At 46.7% G+C, this 19,980-nt stretch overlaps 1 protein-coding gene and 2 pseudogenes across 1 annotated transcript; all 3 read left to right on the top strand.

Annotated features, from left to right (window-relative positions):
* LOC119543875 overlaps window positions 1-6,691 on the top strand; it is a 47,423-nt pseudogene extending 40,732 nt beyond the window's left edge.
* Window positions 6,692-7,907: 1,216 nt separating this feature from the next.
* Window positions 7,908-8,858, top strand: LOC119544655 (annotated as a pseudogene).
* Window positions 8,859-18,706: 9,848 nt separating this feature from the next.
* On the top strand, window positions 18,707-19,657 carry LOC119544643 (olfactory receptor 12-like). The gene has a single exon (XM_037850118.1). It carries the CDS (start codon window positions 18,707-18,709, stop codon window positions 19,655-19,657), a length of 951 nt encoding a protein of 316 aa, XP_037706046.1.
* Window positions 19,658-19,980: the final 323 nt, after the last annotated feature.

Below are 19,980 nucleotides of genomic sequence, written 5' to 3' on the forward strand. Positions count from 1 at the left end.
AGCTACCTACTAATACTAGTTCTTGAAGAAGTTTCCCTACATTATCTTCTAGGAGTTTCATGGTACTGTCTCTTGTATTGAGGTCTTTGGTCCACTTTGAGTTAATTTTTTTGTCGGGTATGAGATAGGGGTCCTATTTCATTCTTTTGGTTATGGCTATCCAGTTCTCCCAGGCCCATTTGTTGAAGACATTGTTCTGTCCCAGTTCAGTGGATTTGTCAAATCAGTCAACTGTTTATCTGGGGGTCTGTTTCTGAACTCCCAATTAATTGCATTGATCAATATGTCTATCTTTAAGCCAATACCATGTTTTGACCACTGTAGCTTTATAGTAGGCTTCAAATTCTGGAAGTGTAAGTCCTCCCACTGCATTCTTCTTTTTTAGGATGATTTCTAGAAATTCAAGGCCACTTTCCCTTCCAAATAAACTTGATAACTAGCTTTTCCAAGTCTGCAAAGTAGACTGCTAGAATTTTGTTTGGAACTGCATTGAATCTGTAGATCAGTTTGGGTAGAACTGACATCTTAACAATGTTTATTTAGTCTTCCTATTCATGAGCATGGAATATTTTTCCATCTATTTAGGTCCTTTTGTATTTATTTTAGTAAAATATTTAAATTTCTGTGTAGAGATCTTTTAAATCCTTGGTTAAGTTTATTCCTAGGTACTTGTTTTTTTAGTTGCTATTGTGAATGGAATTTTTTTTTGATTGCCTTTTCAGTTAGGTCATTACTAGTGTATAGGAACATTACTGATTTATGTGCATTAATCTTATGTCCCACCACTATCCTGAATTTCTTTATTAGCTCATGTAGCTTTGTGGTCAGATTCTCAGGATTTTCCAAATATCAGGTCATATCATCTGCAAATAATGACAATTTTACTTCTTCCTTTCCAATTTGGATGCCTTTTATACTTTGTCTTGGCAAATTTCTCTAGCAAGAACTTCTAGCACAATGTTGAATAATAGAGGTGACGATGGACATCCTTGTCTTGTTCCCAATCTTAGGGGGAAGGTTTTCAGCCTCTCACTGTTGAGTTCTATGTTGGCTGTGGGGTTTTCACATATGCAACATGTTGCATGTAATTAACATTACTGAATTGAATACAATTCAATTGTATTGAAAGAGGTTATAATGGAAAATTTTATGTTTGTATATGTTATCACTAAAAATTATTTTAAAACCCTAGAACTATAAGACATGTAGAATGAACCGTAATGTACACCATGGACTTTAGTTATTAATATGAGTATAATAATCTGGTTCATCAATTGTGACAAATATACCACAATAATGCAAAATGTTAATAATGGGGAAAACTGTGTATGTGTGTGTGTGGGTGGGTGGGTGGAATATGGGAACTCTTTGCTTTCCACATTATTTTCCTATAAACCTACAACTGCTCTTAAAAAATTTAAAAAATACACTTGCTAGAATTTCATTGGAATTTTAATGAACTTACATACTGATTTGAAAATACTTGTTATAGACAAAGTATATGCCTTGTTTGATTAAGTTTAATTTCTCTCAACTATGTTTTATGCTTTCAGTGCATAGATATAAAATGTATTTTGTTAAGTTTATTCCTGATATTTAATATTTTGGATGCTATCTTTTTTTACCCTTTTCTTAAATCAGAGAATTTGTGAGTTTTCAGAGTAATAATGCATAAAATTCAGGTTTCCCACATACCACTCTATTATTAATAACTCACAGCAGTGTGGTACATTTGTTACAATTGATGAAAGCACATTTTTATAATTGCTAGGTGCTCTCTTGTGGCAACTGAAATTAATGCTTTCAATGTTCTTCTAGTAGCATATAGAAATGTAACTGATATTTTTGCAATGGCCATACTAAGTGATTTATTAATTCTGGTATTCATTTTAGATTCTCTGGAATTTGCTATGAACACAATCAGATCATCTTTGAATAAGATGTTTTAATTTTTCCTTTCTAAATTATTTATCTTTTGTATCTTTTTCTTGCCTTACTGTGCTCACTAGGCTCTCCAGGACAATGTTGAATAGAAGTGGTGAAAGAGGATATATTTGTCTTTTCCCAGTCTGAGGATGAAAGCTTTACAGAGCACTAAGTTTGATGTCAGCTACATATCATTACTTTAATTCTTTAGTTAACCATTCCTTCATTTGTTCATTCATCCATTCCTTCATTTGCAGGGAAATTTTATCAGATTGAGAATGATGCTTTATATTCATTGTTTGGTGGGAGGTTTTACCATTAATGAATTCTATCCTTTTCATCTGCAATTTCTGAGAAAAAAAAATTGATTTCTTTATTGTCTTAAGTGGTGAAAAATATTATCTAATTTTGAAAAAAAAATGAATCAACCTTGAACTGGTAGATAAATCTATCTTTATCATGAAATGATAAATTTCTTAATTATATCATAATTTTCTAGTGCTACATTTAGAATTTGGAATACATATTAAATAAGAAATATTGGCTTGTAAAATTTCTTTTTTGAAACATTCTTGTCAGATCTGTTAGCAATATTATACCAGCTTTAAAAATGGAGATGGGGAGTGTTTCCTCTTTTTATATTCTCTGCAGGCATTTAACATGATACAGGGGTTATTTCATTGTGGAAAAACTTTTTAACTACGGAATCAATCTTCTTAATAGTTATAGGACTATTCAGAGTTTCTGTTTCATCTTGTGTTAGTTTATGACATGTCCACCGTTCAAGGAGTGTGGCAATTAGATTTAACGTGGCAAGTGTGTTCATACAGTGTTGTTCACAAATGCTCTATGAATTTGCAATGTTGTTTTCATTTCTTAGGCTGCTGAAAGCAGATACCATGAAATGGGTTAGCTTAAATGATGGGGATTTTATAGCTTACAGTTTGAGGCTAAGAAAATGTTCAAATCAAGGCATCATCAAGGTGATGCTTTCTTCCCAAAGACCAGCTGCCGGTGATCCTTGGCTCCTCTATCAGATGGCAAGGTGCATGGTGGTATCTGCTGGTCTCTCCCTTCTCTCCCGGGTTTCATTGCATTCAGCTCCTTGCTTTGGTGGTTCTCTCTATCTCTACCTCTATCTCTCTCTCTCTCTCCATTCCATTTATAAAGGACTCCACTAGTAGAATTAAGACCCCTCTATAATGAAGTAGGACACACCTTAACTGAAGTAACCTCATCCAAAGGTCTATTTATACTGGTTTATACCACAGGAATGGATTTGATTTCAGAACGTTTTCCAGGGGTTCATACAGCTTCAAATCACCACAAATGTCTATAAGACATGTAAAGTTTTGTTTCAGATGCAATTTTTTTCATCAATCTTTCCAACTATCTGGCAATTTTGTTAACTTTCCTGACAAACTTTCGACTTTGCTGATTTTCTCTTAATATATGTAATTTATATTCCATTGATTTCAATTTTTCTGCCCAGGTTCTAAGTATTTAATTGGCTGTTCTTTTCATAGTTTCATGGAATAGAATCTTCAATTATTAAATTTGAACTATTTCTCTATTCTAATATGTACAATTAAAAATATAAATTTCACTCTAACCATAAGTTAATTGCATTGCTATATTTGGATTGTGCATTATTCTATTGTGCAAATGTTTTTAATTTGTGATTAATTTTTGACCTATGTATTTCTTCAGCAGTGCATTGCTTAATTTCCAAGACTGAGGGTGGAGGTGTTTATGTTATTGGCATCTACTATAATGCCATTTTGTAAGAAAACATATTCTGTAAGATATGACAAAAAATTCTTCTGCAATACAAATTAGAATATTTTGGTAATGTGCCATGTGCTTCAAAGACATGTGATTTCTGCATTTCCTGGAAGTAGTGTTCTACATATGTCAGTTAGGACCACTTGATGACTATTACTATCCTAATCTAACATTGGTAGATGAATGGTGTCCTTGTTCATGATAGAAAGAGTATAAATCAAGGCCAATCACTGGAGTGATGGATAAACTACAATGTGCCCTGAAAGGGCATGTGTGGAGGCACAAAATCCAAAGTTTTGTCTTAGAAAGACAAGCATGAAATGATGCTACTGAAACTCAAATGCACAACTAATGAATGTTGCAATCCAGTATAAAAATAAAACACAACCCAGCAGCCTTTGGACACCCCACTGAGGACTTATTTGTCCAATTGCTAAGAGGAAAGATTTTATTGGGGTTAATGGTAAGAGAATTCCTCTTCCATTTTATCATTTCCCAATTAGTTGAGCTTCAAACATACATTTGTTACGAAATTTCACAAATAAATAAATTTAAACAGCTGGAAACAAAAATAAAATAAGAACAAATGAAAGAGAATTAGGGACGGTCTTATGCAACAACATAATTTCACATAAGGAAAGTAATTTGCCCAGGTTTGCGGTCGCGGTTACTGCTTCTGGGGGGGAGTGGCGGCCGGTAGCGGAGCCCTCAGCTCTCGGGGCTGCTTAAAGGGTACCGGCGGCGGGGGCTCTTTCCCGGAGGCGAGGGCGAGGCGGAGGACTTGGCCAGGTCCTCGGCGGGAGGCGTGCAAGGTGTGGAGGGCGGCGATAAGGACAAGACACTCTTCATCCAGTAGGAGTATGCGCCAAAGAGAGTTATTCAGGGGTGATTACAGGTTATATAGGCTGGTAAGAAGGGCAGGGCTGGAAAGGAGGTGAAGTAGCCTTAAATGGCAATATTGAAGGGAGAGGGGCTAGGATTGGTTCTGAGAGGACGCAGGAGCCGTTGCAGCGGGCGGGAGTTGTTCTGGCCACGGTGCATGCGCGCTGGCGGTGGCAGGAGTTGCCTTGGCACGGGGGAGTGTGCGGGCAAGATAAGGAAGTGAGGAAAGGGCGGTTGGGAGAAAGGCGGTTTCCTCCGGCAAGCCTTCTCTGCCAGTGGCATTTTGGGTGAGGAAAAGGGAGCTGCCTTGACCTCGCTCCCCAGGCTCGGGGGGGCTGCAGAGGGCACTAACGCCCGTACCCACTACCCTCCCCAGGGGGTGATATCAGGTCCCCTGGCCCAGGCCTGGTAAGTCGAGGTACAAGCTCAGTCACCCGCACAGGTTGGCGGTTTAGGAGGCAGAATCACTCTGTTGGGGTCAAAAGGCTGACCAGCTGCCCAGGATGATTGCCCCGTCCCCAAGCCCCACTTCCCTCATGCCAACATGGTGAGATGGGGCAGGGGGAGGGGAGGGAGCAAGGGCTCCCCACTGGGGGTCTCTGGGCCCCTCCTAGCAGTCTTAACTTTGTCTGTGGTACCTCCAGATTCCCTGGCAGGCTTCAGGATTCTACTCAGACATCAGGAGAATCAGGGAAGGACTGGCAACAGGACTGCAGCTTCTGGGGCCCAGGGAGTAGTTGGCAGCCCCAGGGCACTGCAGGGGCCCAGGTCTCCCTAATTGGCCCTGTGAGGCCCCAAGTCCCAGACATGCAGGTGAAAAAACTTCCCAGCAGAGTGACCCTGATGTGCGGGCAGCTCAGCAAGGCATCCTGATGACAGTAAGAGATGGAGCTGCAGAGCCGAGCTGTGTCTCTCCTGCTTCAGCCAAAGACCCAGGCATGTGTCCTGTAGCCAGAAGCTGGAGCCCCAGACCCAACTCCCATTGAGACCCAGAAACCTGCCTATCCTGCTCTCCCCACTGCCACTTCTCCTCCGAGGGAGCCAGGACAAACCTGGAGAGACTAATGCCCCTGTGTCGGCTGTGTTATCACCATCCTGATCAGGAATAGGAGCACGAGTGACCCTGGAGCACAGGTCCTGGCTGTGGCCCTGCGTGAGTCCTGACCATCGTCTGGAGAAGGTAAGGTCAAGGCCCCCACCCTCAGAGCTGCCAAGAGTTGACAGAGAACTTGTGTGTGGGGAGGTGGCAGGGCTGGGGTAGACAGAAGGCGCTCAGGGGTTGCTCTCTGTAGGTGACCGAAGCCTGAACTTGGGCATCAGGGTCACAGGGAGCAGTGCCCCCACACCCAGCTTGGCACAAACCCTTTGTGGTGGTTTAAATGCAGGTCCCGAGTCAGTGGGTTTGGGTGGGAGATTCTGCCTTTCCAACAAGCTCCCACCTGAGGGCAAAGCTGCTAGAACCTGGACCTCACTCTCCTGGGGAGGAGGACAGGTGAGGAGTTCAAGGCAGAGCATCCCCGGGTCCCTTTATCACATTCACATATGGCTCAGGCTCAAGTTGCAGGCTGCTGTCCTGAGGGATCCTGGGGACAGCACTCAGCTGGCCAGTGGGGTCCCAGCTTCTTTACACATGGATGGAAATTCCTATACAGTTTTGGCATATCATGCACATAATTTCAGTAGGAACTATTTGGACAGGCAAAGGGTTTGTCAAGAGTAATTGCCAGAAAATTATCACAAAATCATGAAACTGAAAACCTGGTGGTCACAGTGGAGAAATCTGAAAAATAGTGATGATGCTGGACAGATGGGATGCTCTACCCACCAGTTTCCCCACTGGGTGCGAAAGGGCAGTGGGGTGCCTAGGAGAGGCCAACAGCTGCACCCACCAGCCCCAAGGGAGTTCCATGGTTACTCCAGGAGTGTGCAGGACAGACCCCCTCCCACTCCTCCTTGTGCCCTCCAGGCCAGTGTTCTCACATGTCCAGGCAAGCCCAGTGCTCATGGGCTGGAGGGAAACCCTCCTGGGAGCAGAAAGTGGACTGATCCACCCTTTCCTCTGCACCTGTTGCAGTTGGAATATCTGGGTTCCCCATGACCAGCAAAAAGACATCATCATCTGAGAGAACACAGGTCAGGAGGGGTCCTGAGGGTGTCCCCTGCAACATGAAATGGCCACCCATCCACACCTGAGAGCTCAGAAAGGCAGGTCTTTGTAATGTCCCAAGGTCTGCCTGCCACTTTCATCTGGATCCTTCATAGATCCCTCCTCTGTTGGGGTGGAATTCCCTCCATATTCCTACTGGATTCCATGAATAATCTGGGATACAAAATATTTTTCAGTGCCAGCCCACTCATGGTACATTTGTGTCGTCTAGGCTGTTACAAGATGGGGATGGGAAAAAGTTTAGGACAGTCCATATGGACTAGGCAGAAGAGAGACTCGGTTATCAAGTAGAAATGGTGGGGTCTGCCTACAGCCCCAGGGCCAGACAGGAACGTTGAAGAGCTTGGGGATGGGCTGATGGAGAGAACAGAGGGCAATCCACCCTCCATGTGTGCACAGCTCTGCGTCCTGCTGCCGCTAAGTCCAGGGGAGGTGGTCCCTTTCCACGATGGGTCCAGTACCTGGATATTGTGGGAAACCCTCCAACGTCCTCAAGGGTGTAGAGAGTTCGCTGGTGGAGTGCCACCGTGCTCTGGCACAGAGTCAGAGACATATTGATGGGGCTCAGAGTCCTGCAGGACATACAGATAGACAATCAGAGAGCACTGCATTAGCCTCCTGAGTGCTGGTGACCCCTGCATCCAGCCTGGCCTGATGATACAATCTTCACTTGGCATGAAGCTGGTGGAGGAGGACCGCAAATAGACATTGCTGGAGCTAGTGGAATAGGAACGTGGCATGGACAGTCCAAGATCAGGTGCATGAAGAACAGAAATAGCCCTAAGGGACCATGAGGGGACAGGAGAGCATTCAGGCCAAAAGAAGATAGGGGAGCCTTTAATGCTCTCCCTACACTGTGGCTTCTCTGCTCTTCAAGGCTCTCATCGTTCCAGATCAACCTCCCAGATTCCCCTGGAGTGAAGATCCAGTGCACATGGGTGAGTTGATTAAGCATAATAAATGTATCCTTTCAGGACACTCTGAGCACATCTGGAAGCAGAACGGTCATGGTTATCCCTCTAGATCAGAGAGCAGCGTGACACCAGTGGTCCCTGCATTCAGGAGGATGTGGGACAGTCCAAACATGACATGTGTCCTTCTGCTGCCTCCCACCTCCCTCCTGCCTCCCATGTCTGGGCTCAGGGCCATGCCACCCCACAGTGACGGAAACCTCTTGGGGGTCTCCTGGCAGGCGTTTGTGCTGGTGGGATTTGAGGGTGGCCCTGAGACCCAGGCCCTGCTCTTTGTGGTGTTCCTGGCCCTGTACGTGGTCACCATCCTGGGGAACCTCACCATGATTGTGGTCATCACCCTGGATGCCCACCTCCACTCCCCCATGTACTTCTTCCTCAAGAACCTGTCCTTCCTGGACCTGTGCTACTCGTCCGTCATCGCCCCCAATGCCCTCGCCAACTTCTTCTCCTCCACCTAGATCATCACCTTTATGGACTGCACCATCCAGTTCTTCTTCTTCTCCCTTCTGGCAACTTCAGAGACTTTCCTGCTGGCCATCATGGCCTATGACCGCTTCATGACCGTCTGCAGCCCCCTGCTCTACCCCATCACCATGCGCTCCTCAACCTGTACCCGCCTGGTTGTGAGCACCTACTGTGGAGGCTGTCTCAACGCCATCATGCAGACCAGCTTCACATTCCACCTCCCGTTCTGCAGCTCCCACCGGATCAACCACTTCTTCTGTGATGTGCCCCCCCTGCTCCAGCTCGCCTGCACCGACACATCCCTCAATGAGCGGGTCTTGTTTGGACTCTGTGGGTTCATCATTGTGGGCACCACACTTGTGGTCCTGGTGTCCTACGGCTACATCACCGTGACCATCCTGAGGATGCGCTCCACGGCCGGGTGATGGAAGGTCTTCTCCACCTGTGGCTCCCACCTGACTGTGGTATCTCTCTTTTATGGAACTCTTTATGTCATGTACACCCAGCCAGGGGCTGTGGAGTCCATGGAGCAGGGCAAGGTGGTGTCCGTCTTCTACACCCTGGTCATCCCGATGCTGAATCCCCTCATCTATAGTCTGCGGAACAAGGATGTGAAGGAGGCCCTGCGGAGGCTGGGACAGAAGCACGCAGCCACTTGAAGGAGGGTGGTCACGGAGAGACGGTGTCCCGGGGACAAGAGGGAGGCTCAGCAGACCCTGGGTGCACTTTGAAGACTGCACCCATTCATTCCATGCTCTTGACAGCATTACAGACAGGAAATTCTGAGAGATAGACAATGATAGGGGATGTGTTTTGCCACCAGAAAATGTAAGATCCATCTCTGGTGCAATATTGATAATTATTGGAGTTTTGGCCACAGACTGGGCAGAGCAATAGGGAGAATGTGAAGCCGGGTGTGGGAAACACTCTCCTCGTGCACTAGGTCACTGGGTAGATGGACGTGCTTTGTGGCTTTCTACCTTCACTCATGGGGATTTCAGAGGGAAGTCCTGCTCAGGCTGTAGGGATAACTGGGGAGATGCTAACACAGTGCTTCCTCCTCACTTCCTTGATTTGATTCTCTCCCACCCTCCCCTGTCCTGAGTCATGCTCAAGCCCTCCATAGCTCATAGAGGGAGCCTGTCCTCCATCCCCAGGTGTTGTCCCAAGGCTTGTTGTGGGATACCCCCGAAACAACCAGCTGCCTCCTGAAAACCCAGAAGCAATACCCTGGGGGCTTTGCATTCCACGTTCAATGCGACCTCTTAACCCAGCTGGACAGGAGACGATGTTCAGAGACTTGAGAGCATAACAGATGCTGTTTTCCCACCACAAGCAGCTCAGAATAAGGACCAACTTTAGGTAGTTGAAGAGGGAGAAGAGGGAAAGGATGGTGGGTGTAGGAGGCACCTGAATTCTCCTGGCCGCAGGCTCAGCTCCCTGGGCCCCAGGCTTCGCTGCGTTCCACATGCTTCTGTGGATTTCCCTTCTGTCTGATGAGGTTCCTCCTCTCTCCATAGACTCCGCAGCCCCTGGGTATTGATTTGCGGGTATCATCTATGGGTTGCGCATTTTATTTTACTGTGTCTTTGGTCATTTACTTATTGATTTGTAAGACATTTTTTTATATTCTGGATATGAGCATTTTATTGATTATATAAATTTCAGATATCTTCTTCCACTTTGTGGAATGGACTGGCTATGAATATTATTGGATTGCGATAGTGTAAAAACATGCATGCAGCCTCAATGTTGTGTGATTAATATGGAAGTTTATGAGTTGTGGAATATGTCTATTTTTCTACTCAGGAATCCACTCTAGATATATACCTCAGAGTGAAGAAAGGTTTTTCATTTTTGTGTTGCTCAAAGTTGTAAAAGAAAAATTTAGAAATCAACCAAAATATCCCAGTAATGGATTGAATTCTGTCCCACAAATTCATGTTGAAGTCATTACTGCCAATATTTTGACTGTGACCATATTTGGAAAAGGACTGTTGCAGATGGAATTAGATAAACCTACAAATTCTCTGACAAAAAACAGAGAGGAAGAGAAAAAAAAAAAAAAGCCATACAGTTGAAACCTCAAAGAGTGTCTTAATAAACTATGGACACTAATTAATAACATAGGTATAATAATTTTGGATCATGAATTGTAACAAAAGTGTCACACAAATACAAACTGTTAATAAAGGGGAAAACGGACTGCAGCGGGGGGGGATATATATGGGAACCCCATGCTTACTGTGTTATTTTCCAGTAAACCTACACCTGCTCTTCAAACACATTGAAAAAAATAAAATTAAATCTGCCTAGAATTTTCCTGGAATTGTAATACTTGTGTATACTACTTTGGAAAAATTTTAAATCTTGATACAATTGTTTCTTCCAAATCATAAACAAGGTATTTGCCTCATTTGGTTAAGTTTGTTTTCCTTCAGCTATGTTTTACAATTTTCATACACAGACCTTAACTGTTCAATTTAATGCTGGTTTTTGATATTTTGGCAGTATCTAAAGTGGTAATGAGAATTAATGTTATCATGTTCTTTCACTAATATAGAGAAATGCAATTGATTTTTGTATATAGTGAGATTTCTAAGTGACTTCTTGATTCCATTAATTCATTGTACATTCTTTGGTACAATCAGTATAATCTGGTTATATTCAATAGCATGACTTAATTCTTTCTTTATAAATGATATATCTTTTATGTCTTTTTCTTGCCTTGCTGCACTCATTATTTTCTGCAATACAGGGTTCAATAGAAGTGTTGAAAATGGATATATTTTTGGTTTCCCAACTTAAAGATAAAAGTTATAAACATGCAAACACTAATGTGATGTCAGTTGCACATCATTCCTTTGTTTATTTGTTTAATCATTACTTCATTTGTTTGTTCATTCATTCATTCAGTCATTATTACAGACCGTTTCTCAGAGAAAGAATGATTCTATTAACTGTTTGGTAAGAAGGTTTTTTTATTAATTAAATTTGAATTACATAGCTTATTTTCTGAAATTCTTGGCAAAAATTTTGAATTTTAATGCCTGAATGTAGTAAAATTTTTCTCTAATTTTGGAAAACTAAATCAATCTTGCATTCCTAAATCTAATTTAGTCTTGAGTTGGTATGTTTTAAAATTTTATCCTGGTTTGCTCATAGTATATTTAAGATATTTTGTCTCTATATATGAGAAATGTTGACCGGCAAATTTCCTTTTATAAAACTATCTTAGCCAGTTTTGCTATCAAAGTTATAGCATTCTTATAATATGAGTTGAGGAGTGTTTCCTCTTTTCATTTCCTCCAGAGGAGTTTAGCATGATACTGAGGTTATGTCACTGTGGCAAAGGATTTAGTTATTGAGCTGATCTTCTGAATGGTTACATGATTATTCACATTTTCTGTTTCATTTTGTGTTAGTTCATGACACTGTGGTTTTTCAAAGGTGTCACATATATTTAGCATGTCAAAATTTTTAGGATGAAGTTGTTCACAAATACTGACTATGTTCTTAATATCTATAAATATATAATTTTTATACACTAATTTCTTATCCTCAGTCTTCTAAGATGCCTATCAATTTTGTTAATTTTCCCAATCTCAATTTTGGGTTTTTGACTTTTGCTTTTATAAAGGCTTTTAATTCACTGATTTCAATGTTTCCTTTTTTGTGCTTTGTGTTTCATTTGCTGTTCTTTTCCTAGCTTCCTACAGTAGAAATTTTGATCATTGAATTTCAACCGTCCTACATTTCAACCTGCGAAATTAAAAATATAAATTTCACTCCAGCTCAATCTTCACCACATTTCAAGACATGAGTTTTACACTATTTTTGTTGTCAGTGGTTCAAAGATTATTCTAAATTGTTGTGGTATTTTTTGGCCCTTGGAGTTTCTTAGTAGTGTTTTCCTTAATTGGCAAACTTTTGTTGGGGTTCTTGGTTATCTTTATGTTACTGAAGCCTATGGTGATTCCACTCTGTCAGCAAACATACTCCACATGATTAAATATCTTGTGCTATTTCCTCTGCCATAGTTTACTAATTGTCCTGGTGTTTCCAATGAAAGTGTATCCTGTGTTCCTTGATGAGTTCTCAGCATGTTGGTTAGGTCCATTTGTTAATAGTTGTTTTCACATCTAACACTTGGGCACTACTTCTTGACTGCCAGGTTTATCAATTACTGAAATACGTCTAATATTTCAACCATGATTCAATTCTGTCAGTTTTTGCTTAATATGCTTTGAATCTCAGTTATCAGTTCTAAAAATTTAAGATCTATACATCTTTGTTGAACCTACAATTTTGCTCTATGAAATGTTGCTGTTAGTGGATTGTGGATAAACTGTAGTGTGTCCATACAAAGGCACTTGTAGAGTCATCAAAACTAAAGCTCTGACTTAGAAAGATGAGCACTGAGTGTTGTCAAATGAAACTCCAGAAGCAGAGCTAATCAATGCTGTGATGCAGTTTATAGAGAAAAGCGTAAAAACCAACCCATGAGCCTGCAGACCCTCATCTGGGAAATTATACAGCAATTTGCTAAGGAGAAAGACTTTATTGGGGTTAAAAATAAGAGCATTCCCCTTTCATTTCATCACTACCTCTTTCCTTGAATTTCTTCAAGCATGAATTTGTTATGAAATTCCACAGAGAACTTTAAACAGTTGTAAACAAAACCAAAATAGGAAGAAAGGAAAGGGAATTTAGGGCTGGTGTGAAACAACTGTGAAATTTCAGAAAAAGAAGGTAATTTGCCTCAGTTTGTGGGCAGGGAGGGGCCCAGGTCAGCGGTTTAGGAGGAGGTAGAATCACTCAATTGGGGTGAAAAGTCTGCCCTGCAGCCCAGGACGATGGTCCGATGGTCCCTGAGCCCCCGTTCCTCACACCAACAGGGTGAGATGGAGCAGGCGGAGGGGAAGGAGCAAGGGCTCCACACTGGGGCCTCTGGGCCCCTCCGAGGTGTCCCCTCCTTGTCTTGTGCCACCTCCAGGGCTCCCCGAGGGCTTCAGACTTCCAGCTCGGACATGGAGATAATCAGACAAGCACTGGCAACAGGACTGAAGCTTCTGGGACCCATGGAGTTGGCAGCCCCAGGGCACTGCAGGGACCAGCTCTCCCTTAATTGGCCCTGTGAGGCCCCGAGTCCCAGCTATGCAGGGAGAAAAACTTCCCAGAACAGTGACCCGATGTGCAGGTGCCTCGACAAGCACCAGGACTACAGGGAGGAGACGGAGCTGCAGAGCTGAGCTGAGCTGTGTCCCTCCTGCTTCCACTGAAGGCACAGGCATGTGTCCTGAGGAGCCAGGGAGAACCCAGAGAGAATAACGGTCCTCAGGGTTGGCTGCATTACCATCACAGACACAAAGTGCAGGAGCATGAGTGACCCTGGAGCACAGGTCCTGGCTGTGGCCCTGTGTGAGTCCTGATCATCATCTGGAGAAGGTAAGGTCAAGGCCCCCACCCTCAGGGCTGCCAGGAGTTGACAGAGACCCTGCGTGTGGGGAGGTGTCAGGGCTGGGGTAGACAGTAGATGCTCAGCGGTTGCTCTCTGTAGGTGACCAGAAGTCTGACCTTGGGCATCAGGGTCATGGGGAGCAGTGTTCCCACACCCACCTTGGCACAAGCCCTCTGTGGGTGGTTTAAATGCAGGTCCCGAGTCAGTAGGTTTGGGTGGGAGATTCTGCCTTTCCAACAAGCTCCCACCTGAGGGTGAAGCTGCCAGAACCTGGACCTCACTCTCCTGGGGAGGAGGACAGGTGACGAGTTCAAGGCAGAGCGTCCCCGGGTCCCTTCATCACATTTACTCAGGGCTCAGGCTCGAGTTGCAGGCTGCTGTCCTGAGGGATCCTGGGGACAGCACTCAGCTGGTGAGTGGGATCCCAGCTTCCTTACACATGGATGGAAATTCCTATAAAATTCTGCATCTCACGCAGACAACTTAGATAAACATTAGTCTGATATGCTAAGTGTTTGTCAAGAGTAATTGTCAAGAATTGATCACAAAACAATGAAACTGAAAATCTTGTGGTCACAACGGAAAAATCTGAAAAACAGTGAGGGTGTTGAACAGATGGGACTCTGTATCCCACTGTGTGTGAGAGGGCAGTGAGGGTGCCCAGGAGGGTCCCACAGCTGAGACCACCAGCCCCAATGGCATCTCAGGTCACCGCCAGGCATGTGCAGGGCAGACCAATGCTCACTGCCCCCTCTGCACCTGCACCCTGGCAGCCTCCCGTCCAGGCAGGGCCCAGCGTCCAGGGTGACCTGAATGAGACTCGTGGCTCCGAGAGCCCCATTCCCTGTGCCCAGAGGCTGCGGGAAGGTCTCCTGGGGAGGAAAGTGGGCTGATCCTTTCTTTCCTCTGCACCCACTTCTGCTGGAATATCTGGGTTCTCATGAACAGCCTGGAGACAGCAGCATCATCTGAGAGAATGCAGGTTGGAGGAGACAGAGAGCATCCCCTGCAATGTGCAAACTCGAATCCTTCCACTCACTGGGAGCTCTCTCCTCCCAGGCAGCCTCTCCGTGCCGGAGCTCAGTCACTAGTGGGTCTTTGCTATGCCCTGAGGTCTGGCTCCCTTTCACTCTGACCCTTTGCCCATCCTGTGTCTGATGGGGTTTTCATTCCCTTCCCTTTCCTATTTGATTCCATCAATCACCTGGGATCCAGCAGACTTTGCAATGTCCAGCCCCCTTCACGGCCCTCAGGTGTGGTCTCTGCTGTGACAAGACCCGGGAGGAGAAAAAGTTCAGTGGAGCCCAGATGGGACCAGGGAGAAGAGAGACTCTGGTTACCAGTAGATAAGGTGGGACCTGCCTAAAGCCCCCAGGGTGAGAGGGGAAACCAGGAAACAGTGGGAACCAGCTGATGGGTGGAAGAGTAGCAAGCATTGCTATTGCCAAAAGACATTATCTGAGTTAATAAACCAGGAACATGGTGCGGACAGTGTCAGATAAAATGTACCTGCAAACACCTGTAGACCCCAGAAGGGCCTCCTTTGTGGGGACAGGAGAGCACTTAGGGCACAGGAAAGAGGGAGAGGACTTAAAAGCCTTCCCTGCGCCATGAGCTCAGATCTGGTTGGCATCTCTGCATCTCCAGAGCCACATCTCAGACTCCCCTGGAGCGAGGGCCCCATGCATATTTATGATTCAGTTAATATAAAGATGATCCCTTTCAGGACCCTCTGAGCTCACTTGGAAGCAGAATAGATGCTCTTGTCTCTCCATGTCAGTGTGAAGTGTGGTCCAAACAGCACCTGTGCTCCAGGGGGGACAAGGACAGGACACCTGTGACCTCCTCCCTGCTGACAACACTGAGCGTTGTAAAATGAAACTCCAAAAACAGATCAAATCAGTGCTGTGATGCAGTTTACAGAGAAATGGGCCTGCAGACCCTCATCTGGGAAATTAGACAGCTCTTTGCTAAGGGGAAAGATTTTATTGGGGTTAAAGTTAAGAGCATTCCCCTTTCATTTCATCGCTACCTAATGCTTTGAATTTCCACAAGCATGTGTTTGTTGTGAAATTTCACAAATAGAGGACTTTAAGTAGTTGCAAGCAAAAACAAAGCAAGAAGTGAAAGGGAATTTAAAACAACGCCCAAAATTCAGAAAAGAAGATAATTTGCCTGTGTCCATGGGCAGGGAAGGGCCCAGGTCAGAGGTTTAGGAGGAGGCAGAATCACTCAACTGGGGTGAAAAGGCTGCCCTGCTGCCCAGGACGATGGTCCGATGGTCCCTGAGCCCCCGTTCCTCACACCAACAGGGTGAGATGGAGCAGGCGGAGGGGAGGGAGCAAGGGCTCCACACTGGGGCCTCTGGGCCCCTCCGAGGTGTCCCCTTTTTGTCTTGTGCCACCTCCAGGGCTCCTGGAGGGCTTCAGACTTCCAGCTCGGACATGGAGATAATCAGACAAGCACTGGCGACAGGACTGCAGCTTCTGGGTCCCAGGGAGTTGGCAGCCCCAGGGCACTGCAGGGACCAGCTCTCCCTTAATTGGCCCTGTGAGGCTCCGAGTCCCAGCTATGCAGGGAGAAAAACTTCCCAGAAGAGTGACCCAATGTGCAGGTGCCTTGACAAGCACCAGGACTACAGGGAGGAGACGGAGCTGCAGAGCTAAGCTGAGCTGTGTCCCTCCTGCTTCCACCGAACAACAGGCATGTGTCCTGAGGAGCCAGGGAGAACCCAGAGAGAGTAACAGTCCTCAGTGTCAGCTGCATTACCATCGCATACACCAAGGACAGGAGCACGAGTGACCCTGGAGCACAGGTCCTGGCTGTGGCCCTGCAGGAGTCCTGACCATCATTTGGAGAAGGTAAGGTCAAGACCCCCCCACCCTCAGGGCTGCCAGGAGTTGACAGAGACCCTGCGTGTGGGGAGGTGTCAGGGCTGGGGAGACAGCAGGTGCTCAGGGGTTGCTCTCTGTAGGTGACTGGAAGCCTGACCTTGGGCATCAGGGTCACACGGAGCAGTGCCCCAAACCCACCTTGGCAAAAATCCCCTGTGATTGGTTTAAGTGCAGGTCCCGAGTCAGTGGGTTTGGGTGGGAGATTCTGCCTTTCCAACAAGCTCCCACCTGAGGGTGAAGCTGCCAGAAACTGGACCTCACTCTCCTGGGGAGGAGGACAGGTGAGGAGTTCAAGGCAGAGCACCCCGGGGTCCCCTCATCACATTCATGCACGGCTCAGGCTCAAGTTGCAGGCTGCTGTCCTGAGGGATCCTGGGGACAGCACTGAGCAACTGACAGAATCTCAGCTTGTTTCCACACAGATAGAATTTCCTATTTAGTTTCAACTTATGCAGAAACTTAGGTCATCACACTTGTATTTACAACAAAATCTGTAACCTGAGAGCCTTAGGGTCACAGTGGAGAAATCTGATGAGCAGGGATGCTACTGGACAGACAGGACACTCAAGCCACTGGTGTCCCCCACTGTGGGTGAGATGGCTGTGGGGGTGCTCAGGGGGTTTGGGCAGCTCTAACACCCAACACATGGGGAGTCCCCAGGTTTACTGCCAGGAGAATTGCAGGGCAGACCCTGACTTACCCTCCCCATCTCCCACCATGCCCAGCCCCCATCCTCACACACTAGGGAGATCGTCCAGGGTGACATGGACTGGACATAACGCCTCAGACAGTCCTATTCCCTGCACGCAGGGGTTGGAGGGAACCTCTCCTGGGAGAGGAAAATAGACTGATCCATCCTTTCCTCTGCAACCATTTCTGTGGGAACATCTCGGTTCTCAGTGACCAGCCCAAAGGGAGCATCTTCTTGGTAACACAGGTTGGAGGGAGCTGGAGGGTGTCCCCTGCACCATGCCACCTCGCAGCCCTCCACTCCCAGGAGCTCCCTCCTCCCAGGCAGCCTCTCCACCCTGGCAGAGCTCAGCCGTTGGCAAGAGTCAATGTAACGCCCTGAGGTCTGGCTCATTCCACTTTGATCCTTCACCCATTCCCTGGGGGATGTGATCCCCTCCCCATTCCTGCTGGATTCCATGGGGGGATGGGGATCCAGCCTGTTTTGCAGTACCCAGAGCCCCTCATGGCCCTCCAGTGTGGTCTATGCCGTGACAAGTCATGGGAGGAAAAGGTCAGTAGAATGCAGATGGGACTAGGCAGAAGAGAGACACTTGTTACTGGAAGGAACGGGGTGGGGGTGGGCTGACTAAAGCCCCCAGGGCAGAGGGGAATGCTGAAGTGCATGGGAATGGCTGATGGATAGAATAAAGGGAGGGCATGCCATCATCAATGAGTGCCACAGCTCCCCTTCCTGCTGCTCAGAGCAGGGGGAGCCAGCTCCTTCCCCATTATCTGTTCAACACCTGGACATGGTGGAAGCACCCCAAGGTCCACCAGGATGCAGAGAGCTCACTACTGCAGTGCCACCATGCTCAGGAACAGAGCCAGAGATAATGAGGTGGTGCTCAGAATTCTGCAGGAGAAACAGACAGCTTGACAGACAGAGAACATTGACTTAACCTCGTGAGAGCAATCCTGCAGTGCGTTCATCCTGGCCTTATCCATGCCCACCCAGTAAATGCCTGGAGCAAAATAGGCACTCTGCAGACATTGCTGGAGTTAGTAAAGAGTAAAATAAGACACAGAAAGAGCAAGATGAGATCCATGTTCAAGCCAAGGAGTCAGAATCCCCTATGGGGACTGGAGAACCTTTAGGTCAGAAGGAAGGTGGGGAAGGTTTAAACACAGTCCTTATGCAAGATCTACAAGGCATCTCTGCACCCACAGAGCAACATATCAGACTCCCCTGGAGTGAGGACCCAGTGCATATGCATGATCTAATTAATCAGAATAAATGTCACCTTTCAGGTCACCTGAGCCCATCTGGAAGTAGAATAGTCACTGTTGTCCCTCCAGGGCAGTGAGCAGTGTGCACCGATGGTCCCTGTGCTCCAGAGGGATGGGGGAGCATCCAAATGTGACTTTCTCCCTCCTGCTGCCTCTGGCCTTCCCTCTGCCCCCCATGTCTGGGCTCAGGGCCATGCCACCCCACAGAGCTGGAAACCTCTCAGGGGTCTCCCAGCAGGAGTTTGTGCTGGTGGGATTTGAGGGTGGCCCTGAGACCCAGGCCCTGCTCTTTGTGGTGTTCTTGGCCGTGTACGTGGTCACCATCCTGGGGAACCTCACCATGATCGTGGTCATCACCCTGGATGCCCACCTCCACTCCCCCATGTACTTCTTCCTCAAGAACCTGTCCTTCCTGGACCTGTGCTACTCGTCCGTCATCACTCCCAATGCCCTCGCCAACTTCTTCTCCTCCACCAAGATCATCACCTTCATGGGCTGTGCCTCCCAGTTTTTTTTGTTCTTCTCTCTGGGTAGCACTGAGGCTTTCCTGCTGGCCGTCATGGCCTATGACCGCTTCCTGGCCATCTGCAGCCCCCTGCGCTACCCCATCACCATGCGCCCTTTGACCTGCACCCGTCTGGTGCTGAGCTCCTACTGTGGAGGCTGCCTCAACTCCATCGTGCAGACCAGTCTCACGTTCCGTCTCCCATTCTGCGGCTCCCACCGGATCAACCACTTCTTCTGTGACGTGCCCCCACTGCTCCAGCTCGCCTGCACAGACACATCCCTCAATGAGCTAGTCATGTTCGGACTCTGTGGATGCATCGTTGTGAGCACCACATTCGTGATCCTGGTGTCCTACAGCTTCATCACCATGACTGTCCTGAAGATGCGCTCTGCGGCCGGGCGACGGAAGGTCTTCTCCACCTGTGGCTCCCACTTGACTGCAGTCTCCCTGTTTTATGGGACCGCATTTGTCATTTATGCCCAGCCAGGAGGTGTGGATTCCTTGGAGCAGGGAAAGATAATGTCCATTTCCTACACCCTGGTCATCCCAATGCTGAACCCCCTCATCTACAGTCTACGGAACAAGGACGTGAAGGAGGCCCTGCGGAGGCTGGGGCAGAGACATGCGGCCACATGAAGGAGGGTGGCCAGGGAGAGATGGTGTCCCGGGGGCAAGAGGGAGGCTCAGAAAACACTGGGTGTGCTTTCAGGTGTCCATCCATCCATTCCACGCTCTTGATAGCATTAGGGACGGGAATTTTCATTAGATACACACTGACAAGGGATGATCTTTGCCACCCGAAGATTGATCACCACTCTCTGGAATGATGACCCTCATCGGCTGAGTTGGGCCATGCAGTGGGCAGGGCAATAGCAGTCCTTGGACCAGCATGTGTATGACGACGTCACTGCCTGCCGGAGTCTCTGGGTACATTAGTCAGGATCGTGTCCTCTCTTTTG

Source organism: Choloepus didactylus, chromosome 9, assembly GCF_015220235.1.
Source record: "Choloepus didactylus isolate mChoDid1 chromosome 9, mChoDid1.pri, whole genome shotgun sequence".
In the NCBI taxonomy this organism is placed as follows: Eukaryota; Metazoa; Chordata; class Mammalia; order Pilosa; family Megalonychidae; genus Choloepus; species Choloepus didactylus.

Coding starts and splice junctions, on each gene's coding strand:
- LOC119544643 (XM_037850118.1), top strand. CDS start 18,707: ATGCCACCCCACAGAGCTGGAAACCTCTCAGGGGTCTCCCAGCAGGAG.